The sequence below is a fragment of the Oncorhynchus mykiss genome, chromosome 9, assembly GCF_057628025.1.
Source record: "Oncorhynchus mykiss isolate SJ-2025 chromosome 9, ASM5762802v1, whole genome shotgun sequence".
Taxonomy (NCBI): domain Eukaryota; kingdom Metazoa; phylum Chordata; class Actinopteri; order Salmoniformes; family Salmonidae; genus Oncorhynchus; species Oncorhynchus mykiss.
Window position 1 is genome coordinate 8719593 of NC_143030.1, and position 26192 is coordinate 8745784.

At 46.5% G+C, this 26192-nt stretch overlaps 1 protein-coding gene across 1 annotated transcript in view; it reads right to left on the reverse strand.

The window, feature by feature from the left end:
• The window catches only part of cyp26b1 (cytochrome P450 family 26 subfamily B member 1), a 35439-nt gene extending 10257 nt beyond the window's left edge, over positions 1-25182 (reverse strand). Inside the window, exons 1-2 of the mRNA XM_036987185.2 lie at positions 23789-25182; positions 9534-9758 (exon numbers count right to left, since the gene is read on the reverse strand). Coding sequence (XP_036843080.1) covers positions 9534-9758; positions 23789-23992 — 429 coding nt within the window. The 5' untranslated portion in view covers positions 23993-25182. The remainder of the gene's footprint in view (positions 1-9533; positions 9759-23788) is intronic.
• Positions 25183-26192: the final 1010 nt, after the last annotated feature.

The window sequence follows — 26192 nt, forward strand, 5'->3', positions numbered from 1 at the left end:
TAAACGGTTGTAATGTCCAGCCCTGTCTATATCTAAACGGTTGTAATGTCCAGCCCTGTCTATATCTAAACGGTTGTAATGTCCAGCCCTGTCTATATCTAAACGGCTGTAATGTCCAGCCCTGTCTATATCTAAACGGTTGTAATGTACAGCCCTGTCTATATCTAAACGGTTGTAATGTCCAGCCCTGTCTATATCTAAACGGTTGTAATGTCCAGCCCTGTCTATATCTAAACGGCTGTAATGTCCAGCCCTGTCTATATCTAAACGGTTGTAATGTACAGCCCTGTCTATATCTAAACGGTTGTAATGTCCAGCCCTGTCTATATCTAAACGGTTGTAATGTCCAGCCCTGTCTATATCTAAACGGCTGTAATGTCCAGCCCTGTCTATATCTAAACGGTTGTAATGTACAGCCCTGTCTATATCTAAACGGTTGTAATGTCCAGCCCTGTCTATATCTAAACGGTTGTAATGTCCAGCCCTGTCTATATCTAAACGGCTGTAATGTCCAGCCCTGTCTATATCTAAACGGTTGTAATGTACAGCCCTGTCTATATCTAAACGGTTGTAATGTCCAGCCCTGTCAATATCTAAACGGCTGTAATGTCCAGCCCTGTCTATATCTAAACGGCTGTAATGTCCAGCCCTGTCTATATCTAAACGGTTGTAATGTCCAGCCCTGTCTATATCTAAACGGTTGTAATGTACAGCCCTGTCTATATCTAAACGGTTGTAATGTACAGCCCTGTCTATATCTAAACGGCTGTAATGTCCAGCCCTGTCTATATCTAAACGGCTGTAATGTACAGCCCTGTCTATATCTAAACGGTTGTAATGTACAGCCCTGTCTATATCTAAACGGCTGTAATGTCCAGCCCTGTCTATATCTAAACGGTTGTAATGTCCAGCCCTGTCTATATCTAAACGGTTGTAATGTCCAGCCCTGTCTATATCTAAACGGCTGTAATGTCCAGCCCTGTCTATATCTAAACGGTTGTAATGTCCAGCCCTGTCTATATCTAAATGGCTGTAATGTCCAGCCCTGTCTATATCTAAACGGTTGTAATGTACAGCCCTGTCTATATCTAAACGGTTGTAATGTACAGCCCTGTCTATATCTAAACGGTTGTAATGTCCAGCCCTGTCTATATCTAAACGGTTGTAATGTCCAGCCCTGTCTATATCTAAATGGCTGTAATGTACAGCCCTGTCTATATCTAAACGGCTGTAATGTCCAGCCCTGTCTATATCTAAACGGCTGTAATGTCCAGCCCTGTCTATATCTAAACGGTTGTAATGTACAGCCCTGTCTATATCTAAACGGTTGTAATGTCCAGCCCTGTCTATATCTAAATGGCTGTAATGTACAGCCCTGTCTATATCTAAACGGCTGTAATGTACAGCCCTGTCTATATCTAAACGGCTGTAATGTCCAGCCCTGTCTATATCTCCATGGTTGTAATGTACAGACCTGTCTATATCTAAACGGCTGTAATGTCCAGCCCTGTCTATATCTAAACGGTTGTAATGTACAGCCCTGTCTATATCTAAACGGTTGTAATGTCCAGCCATGTCTATATCTAAACGGTTGTAATGTCCAGCACTGTCTATATCTAAACGGCTGTAATGTCCAGCCCTGTCTATTTCTCAACGGCTGTAATGTCCAGCCCTGTCTATATCTAAACGGCTGTAATGTCCAGCCCTGTCTATATCTAAACGGCTGTAATGTCCAGCCCTGTCTATATCTAAACGGCTGTAATGTACAGCCCTGTCTATATCTAAACGGTTGTAATGTCCAGCCCTGTCTATATCTAAACGGCTGTAATGTACAGCCCTGTCTATATCTAAACGGCTGTAATGTACAGCCCTGTCTATATCTAAACGGCTGTAATGTACAGCCCTGTCTATATCTAAACGGCTGTAATGTCCAGCCCTGTCTATATCTAAACGGTTGTAATGTCCAGCCCTGTCTATATCTAAACGGTTGTAATGTCCAGCCCTGTCTATATCTAAACGGCTGTAATGTACAGCCCTGTCTATATCTAAACGGTTGTAATGTACAGCCCTGTCTATATCTAAACGGTTGTAATGTACAGCCCTGTCTATATCTAAACGGTTGTAATGTCCAGCCCTGTCTATATCTAAACGGCTGTAATGTCCAGCCCTGTCTATATCTAAACGGCTGTAATGTCCAGCCGTGTCTATATCTAAACGGCTGTAATGTACAGCCCTGTCTATATCTAAACGGTTGTAATGTACAGCCCTGTCTATATCTAAACGGTTGTAATGTACAGCCCTGTCTATATCTAAACGGCTGTAATGTACAGCCCTGTCTATATCTAAACGGTTGTAATGTCCAGCCCTGTCTATATCTAAACGGTTGTAATGTACAGCCCTGTCTATATCTAAACGGCTGTAATGTCCAGCCCTGTCTATATCTAAACGGCTGTAATGTCCAGCCCTGTCTATATCTAAACGGCTGTAATGTCCAGCCCTGTCTATATCTAAACGGTTGTAATGTACAGCCCTGTCTATATCTAAACGGCTGTAATGTACAGCCCTGTCTATATCTAAACGGCTGTAATGTCCAGCCCTGTCTATATCTAAACGGTTGTAATGGCCAGCCCTGTCTATATCTAAACGGTTGTAATGTACAGCCCTGTCTATATCTAAACGGTTGTAATGTCCAGCCCTGTCTATATCTAAACGGTTGTAATGTCCAGCCCTGTCTATATCTAAACGGTTGTAATGTCCAGCCCTGTCTATATCTAAACGGTTGTAATGTCCAGCCCTGTCTATATCTAAATGGCTGTAATGTACAGCCCTGTCTATATCTAAACGGCTGTAATGTCCAGCCCTGTCTATATCTAAACGGCTGTAATGTCCAGCCCTGTCTATATCTAAACGGTTGTAATGTACAGCCCTGTCTATATCTAAACGGTTGTAATGTCCAGCCCTGTCTATATCTAAATGGCTGTAATGTACAGCCCTGTCTATATCTAAACGGCTGTAATGTACAGCCCTGTCTATATCTAAACGGCTGTAATGTCCAGCCCTGTCTATATCTCCATGGTTGTAATGTACAGACCTGTCTATATCTAAACGGCTGTAATGTCCAGCCCTGTCTATATCTAAACGGTTGTAATGTACAGCCCTGTCTATATCTAAACGGTTGTAATGTCCAGCCCTGTCTATATCTAAACGGTTGTAATGTCCAGCACTGTCTATATCTAAACGGCTGTAATGTCCAGCCCTGTCTATTTCTCAACGGCTGTAATGTCCAGCCCTGTCTATATCTAAACGGCTGTAATGTCCAGCCCTGTCTATATCTAAACGGCTGTAATGTCCAGCCCTGTCTATATCTAAACGGCTGTAATGTACAGCCCTGTCTATATCTAAACGGTTGTAATGTCCAGCCCTGTCTATATCTAAACGGCTGTAATGTACAGCCCTGTCTATATCTAAACGGCTGTAATGTACAGCCCTGTCTATATCTAAACGGCTGTAATGTACAGCCCTGTCTATATCTAAACGGCTGTAATGTCCAGCCCTGTCTATATCTAAACGGTTGTAATGTCCAGCCCTGTCTATATCTAAACGGTTGTAATGTCCAGCCCTGTCTATATCTAAACGGCTGTAATGTACAGCCCTGTCTATATCTAAACGGTTGTAATGTCCAGCCCTGTCTATATCTAAACGGCTGTAATGTACAGCCCTGTCTATATCTAAACGGCTGTAATGTACAGCCCTGTCTATATCTAAACGGCTGTAATGTCCAGCCCTGTCTATATCTAAACGGTTGTAATGTCCAGCCCTGTCTATATCTAAACGGTTGTAATGTCCAGCCCTGTCTATATCTAAACGGTTGTAAAGTCCAGCCCTGTCTATATCTAAACGGTTGTAATGTCCAGCCCTGTCTATATCTAAACGGCTGTAATGTACAGCCCTGTCTATATCTAAACGGTTGTAATGTACAGCCCTGTCTATATCTAAACGGTTGTAATGTCCAGCCCTGTCTATATCTGAACGGTTGTAATGTCCAGCCCTGTCTATATCTAAACGGTTGTAATGTCCAGCCCTGTCTATATCTAAACGGTTGTAATGTCCAGCCCTGTCTATATCTAAACGGTTGTAATGTACAGCCCTGTCTATATCTAAACGGCTGTAATGTCCAGCCCTGTCTATATCTAAACGGTTGTAATGTCCAGCCCTGTCTATATCTAAACGGCTGTAATGTACAGCCCTGTCTATATCTAAACGGTTGTAATGTCCAGCCCTGTCTATATCTAAACGGCTGTAATGTCCAGCCCTGTCTATATCTAAACGGCTGTAATGTCCAGCCGTGTCTATATCTAAACGGCTGTAATGTACAGCCCTGTCTATATCTAAACGGTTGTAATGTACAGCCCTGTCTATATCTAAACGGTTGTAATGTACAGCCCTGTCTATATCTAAACGGCTGTAATGTACAGCCCTGTCTATATCTAAACGGTTGTAATGTCCAGCCCTGTCTATATCTAAACGGTTGTAATGTACAGCCCTGTCTATATCTAAACGGCTGTAATGTCCAGCCCTGTCTATATCTAAACGGCTGTAATGTCCAGCCCTGTCTATATCTAAACGGCTGTAATGTCCAGCCCTGTCTATATCTAAACGGTTGTAATGTACAGCCCTGTCTATATCTAAACGGCTGTAATGTACAGCCCTGTCTTTATCTAAACGGCTGTAATGTCCAGCCCTGTCTATATCTAAACGGTTGTAATGGCCAGCCCTGTCTATATCTAAACGGTTGTAATGTACAGCCCTGTCTATATCTAAACGGTTGTAATGTCCAGCCCTGTCTATATCTAAACGGTTGTAATGTCCAGCCCTGTCTATATCTAAACGGTTGTAATGTCCAGCCCTGTCTATATCTAAACGGTTGTAATGTCCAGCCCTGTCTATATCTAAACGGCTGTAATGTCCAGCCCTGTCTATATCTAAACGGTTGTAATGTACAGCCCTGTCTATATCTAAACGGCTGTAATGTACAGCCCTGTCTATATCTAAACGGTTGTAATGTCCAGCCCTGTCTATATCTAAATGGCTGTAATGTCCAGCCCTGTCTATATCTAAACGGTTGTAATGTCCAGCCCTGTCTATATCTAAACGGTTGTAATGTACAGCCCTGTCTATATCTAAACGGTTGTAATGTCCAGCCCTGTCTATATCTAAACGGTTGTAATGTCCAGCCCTGTCTATATCTAAACGGTTGTAATGTCCAGCCCTGTCTATATCTAAACGGTTGTAATGTACAGCCCTGTCTATATCTAAACGGTTGTAATTTCCAGCCCTGTCTATATCTAAATGGCTGTAATGTCCAGCCCTGTCTATATCTAAACGGTTGTAATGTCCAGCCCTGTCTATATCTAAACGGCTGTAATGTCCAGCCCTGTCTATATCTAAACGGCTGTAATGTCCAGCCCTGTCTATATCTAAACGGTTGTAATGTCCAGCCCTGTCTATATCTAAACGGTTGTAATGTACAGCCCTGTCTATATCTAAACGGTTGTAATGTCCAGCCCTGTCTATATCTAAACGGCTGTAATGTCCAGCCCTGTCTATATCTAAACGGCTGTAATGTCCAGCCCTGTCTATATCTAAACGGTTGTAATGTACAGCCCTGTCTATATCTAAACGGTTGTAATGTACAGCCCTGTCTATATCTAAACGGTTGTAATGTACAGCCCTGTCTATATCTAAACGGCTGTAATGTCCAGCCCTGTCTATATCTAAACGGTTGTAATGTCCAGCCCTGTCTATATCTAAACGGTTGTAATGTCCAGCCCTGTCTATATCTAAACGGTTGTAATGTCCAGCCCTGTCTATATCTAAACGGCTGTAATGTACAGCCCTGTCTATATCTAAACGGTTGTAATATCCAGCCCTGTCTATATCTAAACGGCTGTAATGTCCAGCCCTGTCTATATCTAAACGGCTGTAATGTCCAGCCGTGTCTATATCTAAACGGCTGTAATGTACAGCCCTGTCTATTTCTCAACGGCTGTAATGTACAGCCCTGTCTATATCTAAACGGCTGTAATGTCCAGCCCTGTCTATATCTAAACGGCTGTAATGTCCAGCCCTGTCTATTTCTCAACGGCTGTAATGTCCAGCCCTGTCTATATCTAAACGGCTGTAATGTCCAGCCCTGTCTATTTCTCAACGGCTGTAATGTCCAGCCCTGTCTATATCTAAACGGCTGTAATGTCCAGCCCTGTCTATATCTAAACGGTTGTAATGTCCAGCCCTGTCTATATCTAAACGGCTGTAATGTCCAGCCCTGTCTATATCTAAACGGCTGTAATGTCCAGCACTGTCTATATCTAAACGGCTGTAATGTCCAGCCCTGTCTATATCTAAACGGCTGTAATGTCCAGCCCTGTCTATATCTAAACGGTTGTAATGTACAGCCCTGTCTATATCTAAACGGCTGTAATGTCCAGCCCTGTCTATATCTAAACGGCTGTAATGTCCAGCCCTGTCTATATCTAAACGGTTGTAATGTACAGCCCTGTCTATATCTAAACGGCTGTAATGTACAGCCCTGTCTATATCTAAACGGTTGTAATGTCCAGCCCTGTCTATATCTAAATGGCTGTAATGTCCAGCCCTGTCTATATCTAAACGGTTGTAATGTCCAGCCCTGTCTATATCTAAACGGTTGTAATGTCCAGCCCTGTCTATATCTAAACGGTTGTAATGTCCAGCCCTGTCTATATCTAAACGGCTGTAATGTCCAGCCCTGTCTATATCCCTCCATCCCTCCAGTCATCCCTCCATCCCTCCAGTCATCCCTCCAGTCATCCCTCCACCCCTCCAGTCATCCCCACACCCCTCCAGTCATCCCTCCACCCCTCCCTCGACCCCTCCAGTCATCCCTACACCCCTCCCTCGACCCCTCCAGTCATCCAGTCATCCCTCCATCCCTCCAGTCATCCCTCCATCCCTCCAGTCATCCCTCCACCCCTCCCTCGACCTCTCCAGTCATCCCTCCATCCCCCCAGTCATCCCTCCACCCCTCCAGTCATCCCTCCATCCCTCCAGTCATCCCTACACCCCTCCAGTCATCCCTCCACCCCTCCAGTCATCCCTCCACCCCTCCAGTCATCCCTCCACCCCTCCAGTCATCCCTCCACCCCTCCAGTCATCCCTCCACCCCTCCAGTCATCCCTCCACCCCTCCAGTCATCCCTCCATCCCCCCAGTCATCCCTCCACCCCTCCAGTCATCCCTCCATCCCTCCAGTCATCCCTCCAGTCATCCCTCCACCCCTCCAGTCATCCCTACACCCCTCCAGTCATCCCTCCACCCCTCCAGTCATCCCTCCACCCCTCCAGTCATCCCTCCACCCCTCCAGTCATCCCTCCATCCCCCCAGTCATCCCTCCACCCCTCCAGTCATCCCGCCATCCCTCCAGTCACCCTCCAGTCATCCCTCCACCCCTCCAGTCATCCCTACACCCCTCCAGTCATCCCTCCACCCCTCCAGTCATCCCTCTATCCTAGAGAGTTGTAGTGCAGTCCTCTATACATGTAATGATTTCCATATGTTTAAAGAACATGAAACTGATCAGTGCTGCTGGTTCCACAGAGTCCTTTATGATTTAAACTCTCTGTTTTCTCTCTCTCTCTCTCTCTCTCTCTCTCTCTCTCTCTCTCTCTCTGTCTCTCTCTCTCTCTCTCTCTCTCTCTCTCTCTCTCTCTCTCTCTCTCTCTCTCTCTCTCTCTCTCTCTCTGTCTCTCTCTCTCTCTCTCTCTCTCTCTCTCTCTCTCTCTGTGTCTCTCTCTCTGTCTCTCTCTCTCTCTGTGTCTCTCTCTCTGTCTCTCTCTCTGTCTCTCTCTCTCTGTGTCTCTCCGTCTCCCTCACACTCTCTCTCTCTCTCTCGCTCTCTCTCTCTCTCTCTGTGTCTCTCTCTCTGTCTCGCTCTCTCTCTCTCTGTGTCTCTCTCTCTGTCTCTCTCTCTCTGTGTCTCTCCGTCTCCCTCACACTCTCTCTCTCTCTCGCTCTCTCTCTCTCTCTCTCTGTGTCTCTCTCTCTGTCTCGCTCTCTCTCCAGCTCTCTCTGTGTCTCTCTCTCTCTGTCCATCTCTCTCTGTGTCTCTCCGTCTCCCTCACACTCTCTCTCTCTCTCCCTACAGTCTACACTCCCACCTATTTCCCGCCCTTTTAAAAACATCTATTTTCTTTCTCTTTGTCAATGTATCACTCTTCATTCTCAGCAATAAGACGAGGTCAATTATGTTTCCCTCTGCTGGCAACTAAAGTACCTGCAGCCAATCACGAGATGACCAACCAGAGCAACCACTGTGGTGAGTGTGTGTGTGTGTGTGTGTGTGTGTGTGTGTGTGTGTGTGTGTGTGTGTGTGTGTGTGTGTGTGTGTGTGTGTGTGTGTGTATCTGAGAGTGGGACAGTCTCTTTGGGCAAACCGTGAGAACGGAATGGCTTCCACCTATCCAACCCCTTATCTACCCAGAGGAGAAAAGAACGAGAGAAAGAGTGAAAGCAGAGAGAGTGAATACCTCTCCAGCCTCACCGTCTCCCTCTCTCCTGATTACCTATCTGTCCTCTCCCCACTTTCTCTCCTTACCCCCTCCTCTCTCTCTCTCTCTCTCTCTCTCTCTCTCCCCCTCACCTCTCTCTCTCCCCCTCAGCTGTCTCTCTCTCCCCCTCACCTTACCTCTCTCTCTCTCTCTCTACCTCTCCCCCTCACTCTCTCTCTCTCCCTCACCTCTCTCTACCTCACCCTCTCTCTCTCTCCCTCACCAAACTCTACCTCTCCCCCTCACTCTCTCTCTCCCCTCACTCTCTCTCTCCCTCATCTCTCTCTACCTCTCCCCCTCACTCTCTCTCTCTCTCTCCCTCACCTCTCTCTACCTCGCCCCTCACCTGTCTCTCTCCACCCCTCCCCTTCACTCTCTCTCTCACCTCTCTCTACCTCGCCCCTCACCTGCCTCTCTCCACCTCTCCCCTTCACTCTCTCTACCCCAACCTCCCCCCCCCCCCCCCCCACTCTCTCTCACCTCTCTCTGTTCAGTGCCAGGCCCATTACAGGAAATTACACTTTTACTCTCTCCTCATTATCCTCTTATCCCCTGGGCGCCCCCCCCCCCCCCCCCCGCACACACACACACACACAAACACACACACACACACACACCCTGCCCAAACCCACCCTCTCCCCAGTCATTGTCCCATCTAGAAACAGAGTGGTTCTGTGTGTATCTCTTGATTCCTCCAGGGAAGGGCTAATGTTACCACCGCTGTACCCAGGGAGGGTGAGGGGGTCAGTGGGGTGTAATCTGGGCCATGCACCCCTGGCTCTGGGGGTCCTGGAGGCCCCCTGTACACAAGCCCCTATAATGACCTGCGATTAGTCTGACTGCTCTCTGATGCACAAGGAGCCTCATTCTATACCTGAATGTATATATGTATGTGTGTGTGTGTGTGCGTGCATGTGTGCGCGTGTGTGTGTGTGCATGTGTGTATTACCTTTCGTCTCTTGCGGTGTATATCTCCTATAGAGTTAGCCAGTGAGTTGGGTCCCAGTAGGGTCGAGGTGCTCTGAGGCCAGTCCACGCTGACCAACGTGTGCTCTCCCATTAGAACCTTCCGGACGTTCTCGGCACCGGTGACCCGGATCAGGGGGCGTCCCAGCAGGTGGGTCTTGAAGACGTTGCCGTACTTTTGCCTCCGCGATGCGTGGAACGCCGACCCCTGAATGATGAAAAGGAAACGAGGGGGGGGGGGGGGCTGTTAGGAAACATAGATTTAGGTTTTCATCCATATCTCCTGTCTTCTTTACTCTCGCTGAAAGCCAATAACCGAGTCAAACTCAAGTAAACCTCCCAGTTCAAGGAGCAGCAAGTGACCAATCCCGATCGGGTGTTGTTGCCTACTAGGGCGGGGTTAAGGGTTCAGGGACGAGCGATCGGTGAGCTCACTAGCTGATTAACCCATACACGTCTTACGGCTGCAGGCCTAAGGATCCCGTCTTAAACAGACGTAGCCCTGAACGGTTGCCGCTCTATAAGGATCCGGTCTTAAACAGACCCAGGGAGGGATATGATGTAATGTTTGTGAAAGAGAAGGACAGAAAGAGTTTCATGTTGAGCAAAACATCAGTCTCTGATTTAACTCTTTAGCTCTCAACGCCCCTATTGCCCAGAGCACAAACACACACACACACACTCTGATAACACACACACACACACACAGAAACACACACTCTGATAACACACACACACACACAGAAACACACACTCTGATAACACACACACAGAAACACACACTCACACTCTGATAACACACACACAGAAACACACACACACACACTCTGATAACACACACACACACACTCTGATACACACACACAGAAACACAGAGAGAGAGAGAGAGAGAGAGACCAAAGTGTTTAACAGGAAATAGAGTAACATCCCAATACCAAACCTCTCACTGGGACCTCAGTGCCAATGCAGGGGGAAAGGAGACAACGAGGAATCTATTTCCATATTGGAATGTGCCCTTCCACTGTGTGGAGAGGTTCCCCCTAGACTCCTGACCTAAAGTCTGTTTTACAGTAGTTCCATTAGAAGTCGAGGTTAGGGTTTAGAGGTCGCGGTTAGTGTTTAGAGGTCGAGGTTAGGGTTTAGAGGTCGCGGTTAGTGTTTAGAGGTCGAGGTTAGGGTTTAGAGGTCGAGGTTGGGGTTTAGAGGTTGAGGTTGGGGTTTAGAGGTTGGGGTTTAGAGATCGAGGTTAGGGTTTAGAGGTTGAGGTTAGGATTTAGTGGTTGAGGTTAGGATTTAGTGGTTGAGGTTAGGATTTAGTGGTTGAGGTTAGGATTTAGTGGTTGAGGTTAGGATTTAGTGATTGAGGTTAGGATTTAGTGATTGAGGTTGGATTTAGTGCTTGAGGTTAGGATTTGGGTTGGGAAAGCTGATCCTAGATCTGTGCTCTAAGCCAAGGGAAACTTCTAACAGACGCAAACACACACCGACAGTGGCTAACAGGGCAGCCCTCACGACTGCTAGAGTGGACAGAGAGTACTAGAGGGCATACAGAGGTTTACTGTGGCACACACACACACACACACCTAGGGGTTCCATGTGTGTTTTCCGTCTTTTGGGTTTGAGGCCGAGTTAGGACAACATGGGGGCTTGTCAAACTTACCACTCACACACACACACACACACACACACACACACACACACACTCACACACACACACACACACACACACACACACACACACACACACTCACACACACACACACACACACACACACAAACACCCACAGCCACACCCACTCACAAATTACTCTGCAAAATACACACAAACACACAATCACCTAGTCACACACCAAATAAACACACAAACGTACCTAGTCACTCTACAAACGTTTGTAAACACAAACACAAACAGACTTAGAAACACACACTTAGAAACAAAACACACACACTGACTTACAAACACACAGAGGATAATTAATTAGATGGGAGAATGGCTCCGGAAATAAGATGGCTGCCATTTTACGGGCTCCTAACCAATTGTGTTATTTTGTGTGTGTTTTTTTCTTCACATTGTTTGTAACTTGTTTTGTACATAAAGAGCTTCTGGACAATCAGAAGATGAATCCCCTCAGACTGGACAGAAACTGTTTCTTTAATAAGTGTGATATAATGTTGCTCCAAGGTCCAAATCCCTCTCATTCACGGGATGAAAAATAAGGAAATAGGAAATAGGAAATAGAAACAGGGTGGAGATCGGGGTGCCTTGTGATAGCGCGTTCAACTGTGATGTTGTTCAAGGTGAATTTATTTTTCTCTTCCTGGCAACTGTTTAATATTTTTTTCGGGAAAATCGTGAATTTAGATTTTTATTTTTTTAGATTTTTTATTTTTACATTTACTCTCAGGTCCCAATTATAGCAATATTAGAATATTAAGATTCTGTTGAATACCTTTTTTGGTTGGTGATAGAAGTACCAAATCATCAGCATATAGCAGGTATTTTACCTCTGTGTCAAATAGTCCCGGGCCTGCAGAATTGTCCAACATGTCTGCTAATTTATATATAAATGTTGAAAAGGTTTGGACTCAAACTGCAGCCTTGTCTCACACCTCGACGTGGCGAAAATATATATCTATTTTTTTTTTCATTGCACACTGTTTTCTGCGTTCGTACATTTGATTAAGTTACGTGCTGTTTTTAAGCATCTAATTTATGATGTTATCAAGCCGTCTTTGGTTTTATAGATTTGAGCTTATAATGTAGTTCTTGTTGGTTTATTGGTTATTCTAATGGCTTTTAGTGTTTTTTAATGACTGATTCATGATGTTAAAAAAAAATTGTGTGGGATTTAAAATAGGTTATAAGTCTTTTTTTGTGTGTGGGATTTGTCTTGCATAAATGATCAAAATAAGTTTTCAAAATAAGTCTCTTGCTGTCTCCCTCCCTCTCTCACAAAGAGCTACTGCTCAAACCTGGTCAGGACTTATGACCTGTGTGTGTGTTTGGGTGTGTGTTTGTTATATGTGTTGTGTGTGTGTGTGTGTGTGTGTGTGTGTGTGTGTGTGTGTTTGGGTGTAAATGGTTGGTTATTTTCAAGGCTAATTTTAGCAGGGAATTACATCCTGTTTGTTCACCTCTCGACTCAACGGCGCTGCAAACACACACTCTTCTTGTTGGTCTCCTCTCTTCCACATTTCTTGTATTAGGCTAGCATAGATAACTTTGGCTCCGTGACAATTGTTATTTCCAGGATTCCTTGCATCCTCTCTCGCCACCTTTATCTCAATCGTACTGGAGACTTTGAGAAGGAGTTGAGGTGAAAGGATGCAAGGAATCCAGGAAAGATTCAATGGGATGCGGCCCTTGGATCGCTCTCTCTCTCTCTCTCTCTCTCTCTCTCTCTCTCTCTCTCTCTCTCTCTCTCTCTCTCTCTCTCTCTCTCTCTCTCTCTCTCTCTCTCTCTCTCTCTCTCTCTCTCTCTCTCTCTCTCTCTCTCTCTCTCTCTCTCTCTCTCTCTCTCTCTCTCTCTCTCTCTCTCTCTCTCTCTCTCTCTCTCTTGCCCTCTCTCCTCCTCTGTTCCCCTCTCTCCTTCTCTTCTCCTCTCTCCTTCTGTCTCTTATTCCAAAAACAGACTTCAGACGTGGGCCAAGAGGTCAAGGGAGAGAGAGGGGGGAGAGGGAGACAGAGATTGGGGGAGAGAGAAAGCACACACTACCGGTGTGCATGGCAGTGCAATAACAGAGAGTGAAAGAGACCCTTGTACCCTGTGCATGTGGAACACCCCTATATGTTATACAGTACACACACACCCTGCGGCAACCAAAACCAGGCCCCACTTCTCCATCACTCAGTAGAGAGACAGAGAGAGTGACAGAGAGAAAGAGAGAGACACACAAAGACATTAAGACACACAGAAAGAGAGAGAGAGAGAGAGACAGAGAGAGTGACAGAGAGAGAAAGAGAGAGACACACAAAGACATTAAGACACAGAAAAAGAGAGAGAGAGAGAGAGAGAGAGAGAGAGGGAGAGAGAGAGAGAGAGAGAGAGACTGACACAAAATTAAGGAAAGCTTTGACTATGTACAGACTCAGTGAGCATAGCCTTGCTATTGAGAAAGGCTGCCGTAGGCAGACATGGCTCTCAAGAGAAGACAGGCTATGTGCACACTGCCCACAAAATGAGATGGAAACTGAGCTACACTTCCTAACCTCCTGCCAAATGTGTGACCATATTAGAGACACACATTTCCCTCAGATTACACAGATCCACAAAGAATTTGAAAACAAACCCAATTTTGATAAACTCCCATATCTATTGAGTGAAATATCACAGTAGCAATATTTGTGACCTGTTGCCACAAGAAAAGGGCAACCAGGGAAGAACAAACACCATTGTAAATACAACCCATATTTATATTTATTTATTTTTCCTTTTGTACCTCAACTATTTGCACGTCGTTACAACACTGTATATAGACTGCGTGTTTGCCTCTCTCCCAGAAGTCACCATTCTCTCTCAATACTTTATTTTATTCTGCAGTAATAAATTGTATCAGATATTTCATAGAGGTGCTCAATAAAAGGAACTACTTTTTTCCACCGCCCCAGTCCAAACACGGTGGAAGGATAAAAAAAAATACTCCCAGTGTGTGTAGATTGGACCGGTGTGAGTCGGTCAGACTACTATAAATGTAGCCTTTGTGGAGTGAGTGGAAATGTTATACAAATGACTCCTTTATTAGGCCGACAGCACAAAACACACACACACACACACACACACACAGCTCTATAATTATATTTATTCAGATCAGCGAGTGGGACAGGGGTAACCCCAGAACACTGGAGGAGGTGTGTGTGTGTGTGTGTGTGTGTGTGTGTGTGTGTGTGTGTGTGTGTGTGTGTGTGTGTGTGTGTGTGTCTGTGTGTGTGTGTGTGTGTGTGTGTGTGGTGAGAACAGAAGAGAGAGGGATCAGCAAGAAGCCACCACTCAGAGGGAAAGAGAGAGTGGGTTGTCTGTCTGTCTGTCTGTCTGTCTGTCTGTCTCTGTCTAACAACACATGTCAATTCACTGCCACTCTCTCCACTCACGACAGGAGCATCTGATGTGGAAAAAAGAGGGGATGGAGGAGGGGACAAGGGGGATGGAGGAGGGGACAAGGGGGATGGAGGAGGGGACAAGGGGGATGGAGGAGGGACCAGGAGGATGGAGGAGGGGACCAGGAGGATGGAGGAGGGGACAAGGGGGATGGAGGAGGGACAAGGGGGATGGAGGAGGGGACAAGGGGGAAGGAGGAGGGGACAAGGGGGATGGAGGAGGGACAAGGGGGATGGAGGAGGGGACAAGGGGGATGGAGGAGGGGACAAGGGGATGGAGGAGGGACCAGGAGGATGGAGGAGGGACCAGGAGGATGGAGGAGGGGACAAGGGGGATGGAGGAGGGACAAGGGGGATGGAGGAGGGGACAAGGGGGATGGAGGAGGGACAAGGGGGATGGAGGAGGGGACAAGGGGGATGGAGGAGGGACAAGGGGGATGGAGGAGGGACAAGGGGGATGGAGGAGGGGACAAGGGGGATGGAGGAGGGACAAGGGGGATGGAGGAGGGGACAAGGGGGATGGAGGAGGGGACAAGGGGGATGGAGGAGGGACAAGGGGGATGGAGGAGGGGACAAGGCGGATGGAGGAGGGACAAGGGGGATGGAGGAGGGGACAAGGGGGATGGAGGAGGGACCAGGAGGATGGAGGAGGGACAAGGGGGATGGAGGAGGGGACAAGGGGATGGAGGAGGGGACAAGGGGGATGGAGGAGGGACCAGGAGGATGGAGGAGGGACCAGGAGGATGGAGGAGGGGACAAGGGGGATGGAGGAGGGGACAAGGGGGATGGAGGAGGGACCAGGAGGATGGAGGAGGGACCAGGAGGATGGAGGAGGGGACAAGGGGGATGGAGGAGGGGACAAGGGGGATGGAGGAGGGACCAGGAGGATGGAGGAGGGACCAGGAGGATGGAGGAGGGGACAAGGGGGATGGAGGAGGGACAAGGGGGATGGAGGAGGGGACAAGGGGGATGGAGGAGGGGACAAGGGGGATGGAGGAGGGACAAGGGGGATGGAGGAGGGGACAAGGGGGATGGAGGAGGGACAAGGGGGATGGAGGAGGGGACAAGGGGGATGGAGGAGGGACCAGGAGGATGGAGGAGGGGACAAGGGGGATGGAGGAGGGACCAGGAGGATGGAGGAGGGACAAGGGGGATGGAGGAGGGGACAAGGGGGATGGAGGAGGGACCAGGAGGATGGAGGAGGGACCAGGAGGATGGAGGAGGGGACAAGGGGGATGGAGGAGGGACCAGGGGGATGGAGGAGGGACAAGGGGGATGGAGGAGGGGACAAGGGGGATGGAGGAGGGACCAGGAGGATGGAGGAGGGACCAGGAGGATGGAGGAGGGGACAAGGGGGATGGAGGAGGGACCAGGGGGATGGAGGAGGGACAAGGGGGGATGGAGGAGGGACCAGGAGGATGGAGGAGGGACAAGGGGGATGGAGGAGGGACCAGGGGGATGGAGGAGGGACCAGGGGGATGGAGGAGGGACAAGGGGGATGGAGGAGGGGACAAGGGGGATGGAGGAGGGACCAGGAGGATGGAGGAGGGACCAGGAGGATGGAGGAGGGGACAAGGGGGATGGAGGAGGGACCAGGGGGATGGAGGAGGGACAAGGGGGGATGGAGGAGGGACCAGGAGGATGGAGGAGGGACAAGGGGGATGGAGGAGGGACCAGGGGGATGGAGGAGGGACAAGGGGGGATGGAGGAGGGACCAGGAGGATGGAGGAGGGACAAGGGGGATGGAGGAGGGACCAGGGGGATGGAGGAGGGACCAGGGGGATGGAGGAGGGACAAGGGGGATGGAGGAGGGGACAAGGGGGATGGAGGAGGGACCAGGAGGATGGAGGAGGGACCAGGGGGATGGAGGAGGGACCAGGAGGATGGAGGAGGGACAAGGGGGATGGAGGAGGGGACAAGGGGGATGGAGGAGGGGACAAGGGGGATGGAGGAGGGACCAGGGGGATGGAGGAGGGACAAGGGGGGATGGAGGAGGGACAAGGGGGATGGAGGAGGGACCAGGGGGATGGAGGAGGGACAAGGGGGGATGGAGGAAGGGACAAGGGGGATGGAGGAGGGAGGAGGGACAAGGGGGATGGAGGAGGGACCAGGGGGATGGAGGAAGGGACAAGGGGGATGGAGGAGGGACCAGGGGGATGGAGGAAGGGACAAGGGGGATTGAGGAGGGACCAGGGGGATGGAGGAGGGACAAGGGGGGATGGAGGAGGGACAAGGGGGATGGAGGAGGGACAGTCTGTATTGTCTAGTTGTATGGCTGTGGTCTGTATTGTCTAGTTGTAGTCAGTAGTCTGTATTGTCTAGTTGTAGTCAGCAGTCTGTATTGTCTAGTTGTATGGTTGTAGTCAGTAGTCTGTATTGTCTAGTTGTAGTCAGCAGTCTGTATTGTCTTGTTGGATGGTTGTAGTCAGTAGTCTGTATTGTCTAGTTGGATGGTTGTAGTCAGTAGTCTGTATTGTCTAGTTGTAGTCAGCAGTCTGTATTGTCTAGTTGTATGGCTGTGGTCTGTATTGTCTAGTTGTAGTCAGTAGTCTGTATTGTCTAGTTGTAGTCAGCAGTCTGTATTGTCTAGTTGTATGGTTGTAGTCAGTAGTCTGTATTGTCTAGTTGTAGTCAGCAGTCTGTATTGTCTTGTTGGATGGTTGTAGTCAGTAGTCTGTATTGTCTAGTTGGATGGTTGTAGTCAGTAGTCTGTATTGTCTAGTTGTAGTCAGCAGTCTGTATTGTCTAGTTGTATGGCTGTGGTCTGTATTGTCTAGTTGTAGTCAGTAGTCTGTATTGTCTAGTTGTAGTCAGTAGTTTGTATTGTCTAGTTGTATGGTTGTAGTCAGTAGTCTGTATTGTCTAGTTGTAATCAGCAGTCTGTATTGTCTTGTTGGATGGTTGTAGTCAGTAGTCTGTATTGTCTAGTTGGATGGTTGTAGTCTGTATTGTCTAGTTATATGGTTGTAGTCCGTAGTCTGTATTGTCTAGTTGGATGGTTGTAGTCTGTATTGTCTAGTTATATGGTTGTAGTCAGTAGTCTGTTTTGTCTAGTTGTAGTCAGTAGTCTGTATTGTCTAGTTGTATGGCTGTAGTCTGCATTGTGTAGTTGTAGTCAGTAGTCTGTATTGTCTAGTTGCAGTCAGCAGTCTGTATATTCTAGTTGTATGGTTGTAGTCAGTAGTCTGTATTGTCTAGCTGAAGTCAGCAGTCTGTATTGTCTAGTTGTAGTCAGCAGTCTATAATGTCTAGTTGTATGGTTGTAGTCAGTAGTCTGTATTGTCTAGTTGTAGTCAGTGGTCTGTATTCTCTAGTTGTAGTCAGCAGTCTATATAATCTAGTTGTATGGCTGTAGTCTGTACTCTCTAGTCTTAGTCAGCAGTCTGTATTGTCTAGTTGTAGTCAGTAGTCTGTATTGTCTAGTTGTATGGTTGTAGTCAGTAGTCTGTATTGTCTAGTTGTAGTCAGCAGTCTGTATTGTCTAGTTGGATGGTTGTAGTCAGTAGTCTGTATTATCTAGTTGTATGGCTGTAGTCTGTATTCTCTAGTCTTAGTCAGCAGTCTGTATTGTCTAGTTGTAGTCAGTAGTCTGTATTGTCTAGTTGTAGTCAGCAGTCTGTATTGTCTAGTTGGATGGTTGTAGTCGGTATTGTCTAGTTGTATGGTTGTAGTCTGTAGTCTGTATTGTCTAGTTGTATGGTTGTAGTCAGTAGTCTGTATTGTCTAGTTGCATGGTTGTAGTCAGTAGTCTGTATTGTCTAGTTGTATGGTTGTAGTCAGTAGTCTGTATTGTCTAGTTGCATGGTTGTAGTCAGTAGTCTGTATTGTCTAGTTGTATGGTTGTAGTCAGTAGTCTGTATTGTCTAGTTGTAGTCAGTAGTCTGTATTGTCTAGTTGTAGTCAGTAGTCTGTATTGTCTAGTTGTAGTCAGCAGTCTGTATTGTCTAGTTGTATGGTTGTAGTCAGTAGTCTGTATTGTCTAGTTGTAGTCAGTAGTCTGTATTGTCTAGTTGTATGTTTGTTGTCAGCGGTCTGTATTGTCTAGTTGTATGGTTGTAGTCAGTAGTCTGTATTGTCTAGTTGTAGTCAGTAGTCTGTATTGTCTAGTTGGATGGTTGTAGTCTGTATTGTCTAGTTGTAGTCAGCAGTCTGTATTGTCTAGTTGTATGGTTGTAGTCAGTAGTCTGTATTGTCTAGTTGTAGTCAGCAGTCTGTATTGTCTAGTTGGATGGTTGTAGTCAGTAGTCTGTATTGTCTAGATGTATGGCTGTAGTCTGTATTCTCTAGTCTTAGTCAGCAGTCTGTATTGTCTAGTTGTAGTCAGTAGTCTGTATTGTCTAGTTGTATGGCTGTAGTCTGTATTCTCTAGTCTTAGTCAGCAGTCTGTATTGTCTAGTTGTAGTCAGCAGTCTGTATTGTCTAGTTGGATGGTTGTAGTCTGTAGTCTGTATTGTCCAGTTGTACGGTTGTAGTCAGTAGTCTGTATTGTCTAGGTGCATGGTTGTAGTCAGTAGTCTGTATTGTCTAGTTGTATGGTTGTAGTCAGTAGTCTGTATTGTCTAGTTGTATGGTTGTAGTCAGTGGTCTGTATTGTCTAGTTGTAGTCAGTAGTCTGTATTGTCTAGTTGTATGGTTGTTGTCAGTAGTCTGTATTGTCTAGTTGTAGTCAGTAGTCTGTATTGTCTAGTTGTATGGTTGTAGTCAGTAGTCTGTATTGTCTAGTTGTATGGTTGTAGTCTGTATTGTCTAGTTGTATGGTTGTTGTCAGTAGTCTGTATTGTCTAGTTGTAGTCAGCAGTCTGTATTGTCTAGTTGTATGGTTGTAGTCAGTAGTCTGTATTGTCTAGTTGTAGTCAGTAGTCTGTATTGTCTAGTTGTATGGTTGTTGTCAGCAGTCTGTATTGTCTAGTTGTATGGTTGTAGTCAGTAGTCTGTATTGTCTAGTTGTAGTCAGTAGTCTGTATTGTCTAGTTGTATGGTTGTAGTCAGTAGTCTGTATTGTCTAGTTGTATGGTTGTAGTCAGTAGTCTGTATTGTCTAGTTGTATGGTTGTTGTCAGCAGTCTGTATTGTCTAGTTGTATGGTTGTAGTCAGTAGTCTGTATTGTCTAATTGTAGTCAGTAGTCTGTATTGTCTAGTTGTATGGTTGTAGTCAGTAGTCTGTATTGTCTAGTTGTATGGTTGTAGTCAGTAGTCTGTATTGTCTAGTTGTAGTCTGTATTGTCTAGTTGTATGGTTGTAGTCAGTAGTCTGTATTGTCTAGTTGTATGGTTGTAGTCAGTAGTCTGTATTGTCTAGTTGTATGGTTGTAGTCAGTAGTCTGTATTGTCTAGTTGTATGGTTGTTGTCAGCAGTCTGTATTGTCTAGTTGTATGGTTGTAGTCAGCAGTCTGTATTGTCCAGTTGTAGTCAGTAGTCTGTATTGTCTAGTTGTATGGCTGTAGTCAGTAGTCTGTATTGTCTAGTTGTAGTCAGTAGTCTGTATTGTCTAGTTGTATGGTTGTTGTCAGCAGTCTGTATTGTCTAGTTGTATGGTTGTAGTCAGTAGTCTGTATTGTCTAGTTGTAGTCAGTAGTCTGTATTGTCTAGTTGTATGGTTGTAGTCAGTAGTCTGTATTGTCTAATTGTAGTCAGTAGTCTGTATTGTCTAGTTGTATGGTTGTAGTCAGTAGTCTGTATTGTCTAGTTGTATGGTTGTAGTCAGTAGTCTGTATTGTCTAGTTGTAGTCAGTAGTCTGTATTGTCTAGTTGTATGGTTGTTGTCAGCAGTCTGTATTGTCTAGTTGTATGGTTGTAGTCAGTAGTCTGTATTGTCTAGTTGTAGTCAGTAGTCTGTATTGTCTAGTTGTATGGTTGTAGTCAGTAGTCTGTATTGTCTAGTTGTATGGTTGTAGTCAGCAGTCTGTATTATCTAGTTGTATGGTTGTAGTCAGTCTGTATTGTCTAGTTGTAGTCAGCAGTCTGTATTGTCTAGTTGTATGGTTGTAGTCAGTCTGTATTGTCTAGTTGTAGTCAGCAGTCTGTATTGTCTAGTTGGATGGTTGTAGTCAGTAGTCTGTATTGTCTAGTTGTAGTCAGCAGTCTGTATTGTCTAGTTGGATGGTTGTAGTCAGTAGTCTGTATTGTCTAGTTGTAGTCAGCAGTCTGTATTGTCTAGTTGGATGGTTGTAGTCAGTAGTCTGTATTGTCTAGTTGTAGTCAGTAGTCTGTATTGTCTAGTTGGTGGATTGATATGCTAAACATTGGCGGGACATGCTTGTGAGAGCTTGAATGGTGCGTGCGTGCGTGCGTGCGTGCGTGTGTGCGTGCGTGCGTCCGTGCGTGTGTGCGTGTGTGTGTGTGTGTGTGTGCGTAAGAACAGACTGACGGTGACCAGAAGAACAGAGCCATGACATTAATGACACGGACATGAAGGTTATGACATCATTCAGAAACACTGAAACATTACGGCCCTCTCTCTCAGCCGGTCACAATTCCACATCCATCCCTCCGAGGACATGTGGAGATGCCGTTGTCTCTGGCCACTAGGGACAACTGTGAGCATTGTTGCCTTCAGTTAGTTTTCAGTTTTTCTATGGCGTTGTGTGGACTGGGCTAAGCGCCCACCTCTGGTTCCAAAATGTTGCATGTTTGAATCCACCAATAGAAAGTTGTTTTGAGCTTTTTTTTGTCCCAAACCTTTAGCCTTTATCTAAACCATTCAGAGTTCATTCCTAACTTTAGAATTTCAGAAGTTAATGCCTAAACTTAACATAAAACACTTTGAAATTTGACATTTGGAACAACTTAGAAATGAGTGGTTTGAGAAACGTGGATTAATGTCTATGTGTGTGTCTCTGTGTGTGTGTGTCTCTGTGTGTGTGTGTGTGTGTGTGTGTGTGTGTGTGTGTGTGTGTGTGTGTGTGTGTGTGTTTATGTGGTGAAGGGTGAGTTTTTGAGAGATAGGATGACGTGGCAGAGATGGGGGGGGGGGAGTAAGCGGATCGATTTACCGGGAGCTTGCACGGTAGCAGACACACACACCCGTCTCCCGTTAACCTTGGCAGAGCGGTAGAACTAACCATCAGGACGTTTCCCTCGAAGTAAATGAGAAGTGAAGGGAGTTTGGCTGGAGGTGCACGGTTTCTCTTCTGATGTGATTGAAATATGCCAATCAAATGCACACACACACACACACACACACACACACACACACACACACACATACACACACACGATGCATGCACACTAATAGGCACACGGTACATAAACACAAACACACACACACACACACAGAGAGACACACAAAAACACAGAGACACACAAAAACACAGAGACACACACACACACAGAGACACACATACACACACAGAGAGACACACACACAGAGAGACACACACACACACAGAGAGACACACACACACAGAGACACACACACACACAGAGACACACACACAGAGACACACACACACACACACACAGAGAGACACACACACACAGAGACACACACACACACACAGAGAGACACACACACACACAGAGACACACACACAGAGACACACACACAGCTGGCAAACTGTCTCTCTCTCTCTCTATATATATATATATATATTTATATATTCTCTCTCTCTCTCAAGTATGCAAGCCCGCAACAAGCATCTCAGTGCATTCAGACACATTTCAACGTTTTTTACTTGGAAACATTATATAACGGCATAAAGGGAGAACACACACTGTTCCAGTTTTGCGTTTTGACCTCTTGGTACTGGATTTGGGGGATATCTGTGACTAATAGCAGTTATTAACGTTGCGCACAGCTGAAAACGTATCCAAAGAAACGTGTCATTGTATTGCCTGGTTTTCCATGTTTTAGCCTAACTGACAAGTCAGTTGTCCAAGCGAGAGAGCGAGAGAGAGAGACGTTAATGTTTTCTCTCCCTCTCTATAAACTTGGCCGCGGTTCGTCCCCGGCGCATTCCGGGAACGCGTCGCACCGTGTATAAATGAAAGCGCACGCAGGGAGCGGAGCACCGAGAGTTCAAGCCCCACACAACGTGCCGTCTTGCTCTCTCGCTCTGTGCGTGTGTGCGCGCGCTCCTGGGACACATCAGCGCGCTGACAAGTGCAACTTAGTGACGGGACTCACGTGCAGCCTCGCGGGGTCGTTCTATGAATCTAATCACTTTTTAAAACGACACGTTCACTATTATATTAACCCCCCCCCCCTCCACGCGCAACCTTTTTAATCGATATTTTTCATATCACGCTGATGGGACCTATTAAGAAGCTACTGACTGTGTGACGGATCCATTAAAGTTGAATGAAATTCTGTTTAGTAGTTTGAACACTTGAATAAAAAGACAAGTTCTTCATGCTTATGGGTCGTGTTATGAATTCTAGCCTGCGCTAAGAGTGACCAATATAAACAAGCCGTGGATAAGTTGCCAAATATTTCATTCACACAACTATTACGCACGACTGTGCACACACATCCACAATAGAAAAAAACGGTTCGTGTTTCAGTAACTTGACACTTCCAAAATGCTACATTTAGACTTTGCGCTGAAGTTATGAAGCGACTCGGGGACAGCTAGGAGAGGGGAGGGAGCCGGTCTAGGGAGGCACAGAGACCGAGGAGAGGGAGCCGGTCTAGGAAGGCACAGAGACCGACGAGAGGGAGCCGGTCTAGGGAGGCACAGAGACAGGGGGGGGGGGGGGACAGAGAGAGACCAACTAACACCTAGCCTACCCCCCCCACCCCACCCCTGACCGTTAACCTCCTAACCATGAACTCAATCTTATATAAGGATAAATCACATCAACAACAAACAAACAAATGACGCACATGGCCGTGTAGTGAGTGTAGGATACACATCCGATGTGAGTGTATTAAATGACGCACATGGCCGTGTAGTGAGTGTAGGATACACATCCGATGTGAGTGTATTAAATGACTAACTGGACGTGGAACAGGTATTGTCATCCAACAGCAGAAGAAAAGACCAGAGGGAGATGAACCTCGTGGACCCGCACACACCTACACATGGCTAGAAAGACCCACTGACAGACTGAGACACGTGCGTTAAAAAAAAGAGACCCACAATCATCCACAGACCCACAAAACGATCACAGACAGAAAGACAGAGCGAGAGAGACGGTCTTACCTGGAAGAGCCAGTGGCAGGTTTCTCCTATGATGGGGAACCCCATGGAACCTTTAGGCATCGGCAGCTTGCAGTTCTTATCCCGGGTTGACGTCCATCGGAGCTGCCAGAGTTGCTGGGACACAACTAGGAGGAGGACCATGGACACCGCGCAGGCCGCTAGGGTGGCCAAGGCTGAAACCAGGTCAAAGTTATCGAATAGCATGGCGATGAAGGCTCGGTGTCTGGGTGATGGTGGTGGTGGAGCGGAGGAGGAAATCACTGATCTCACCACCGTGCAGGTTGAGGGAAGTTGAGTTGTAAGGAATTGGAAACGCTCTGAGGATGATCAATCAATATATCGATGGTTATCGATAAAAATGACTTGATTGATTGTTATTGATTGATTATGAAAGATAACTATAAAAATGCTAGTTTTTTGTTGTCGTTGAAATAGATAACAATTCAATGGAGTAAATAGGCCTATTAGTAACTCTACAGATGACGCGCGGAACTCGCTCCCCTCTCGCAGTTCCAAGGTTATCAATCAGTGTGTAAAGAAATATGTCACAAAGTCCTTTTAAAAAAACGTCACTTTCAATAACTTTAATGAAGGAAAGCATTCATCGAGAGTGGAAACTGATGAGTTAACGTTTGAAATCTCATTTTTGGTTTGATTTTTGTAGGTCAATTTCCCTAAATAAGAAAATATAACAATACGGGATATAAAAAAAATTTAAAAAAAAAGATCCGTTTGACAAGTATTTGTCCCGCTCTCAGAGCGCACGTGGAAACAGTGAGCGAGTCTCGGAAAGTATTCTGAAAATAAACTGGGGCTTTTCTTTTAAAAAAAGTTACAAGAAATGGAAAGTAGAGGAAAACCTTCCCAGAATAACCCCTCTCCCTCTATTCCGCAAAAAAAAACGTATTATACCTGCATAAATCTTTCTCAAGATTGTAAAATAAAGTGTTATTCAAGAAGCAGACGAAGAGAAAAATAAATTTAAAAAATGTTGCAAAATTAAATAATCCGTTTTGCAGTTAGTTCTTGCAGCAGAGCGCGCGGGAGCCCGGTGGAGCCAGAGACAGACCGTCACCGAGTCTTCTGATGCTGCTTTAGGCAACCGTTAGTCGTCTCCCCTGTCTCTGTATACCTTCTTTCCCAACTAGTAGCGTTCGTTCTCTCACTCACACACACACTCTCTGTCGTGTCACTCACTCTCTCTCTGTCCCTCTCGAACTCTATCTGTCTTTCACATACAGGTTTCTCTGAGTGTGTGTAGTGAGAAGCGCAGGCAGCCTCTCTCAGTATGTGTTTATATAGTAACAGGCAGGCTGCGCGCCGGCAGGCAGCCAGGGTTGGAGCGAGAGAGAGCGGTTCCCCCCAACCCCCCGCAACACCTCCCCACGTAACTACGAGACGGCTAGGCAAGCTAGAGACCCCCCCCCCCCCCCCCCCCCCCCTCCCCGGCCCCCTCTAACCCCACCATACACACCAGACTACACACGCCCAACTCCTCCCCACCTCTCTCTCTCTCTCTCCGAGGCGGGGTGGAAAGTGAACAAGACAGGGTCGGAGCGTGCGGGACCTGGCGGCCCGCCCGAGAGACCGAGAGAGATGGGGGGGGGGGGGGGGGGTTCCCGCTACTGCGAACCTCTCGCCTGGGTGTGGGATCCATTCACTTACATTGAACCAGACATATTCGCCAATAACTGTGTGGAATGGGCATATGATGACGGTGATGACGTTTTTATTTATTCATTTATTTAGCTATACTTATTTATAGTTATTAATTATAAAGAGACCATTTAGAATGTTGTCTGATTTGGAACACAGCGCGTGGCTCCAAGAGTTTTCTTACCATTATTTCCCACTCGGTCACTCATCGATGTTCTCCGTTTCGCCCACCCGGTTCCCGAAGACGGTAATGATCCAAAGACAATCGATGGGGGGCGTGCGTAACGGGATTTGTTTCATTGCTTGGAACTGAAGGCCAAATATGAGGATAGACTCGTCAGATTACACAGAAAGATTATGAACAGCAACTACATGTTTAGATGTAGCCTATTGTCAATCATTAAAGTGTTAATTAATTCATGCGTTTATAGGCATCAGGTTAATCACGAGCACACTGGTATAGTGGTGAAGGTAAGTTCTTCTCTCCTTCTTCACAATGGCAAGTGTCATATCTTATATTTCAACCAATAACCTAGAATACACAGACGGTTCGCCTTGTGACGACCGTTATTATTCTAGTATTATTAGGTAACGGCTCACGTCCCAGCTCGAGCCCTGAGATGAGACAGGCCCGAGCAGCACTGCGATGTCCTGACCCCGCGCCTCAATGTTCAATTGCTGCATTCGCAAACTCTGGTGCTGCACACACACACACACACACACACACACACACACACACACACACACA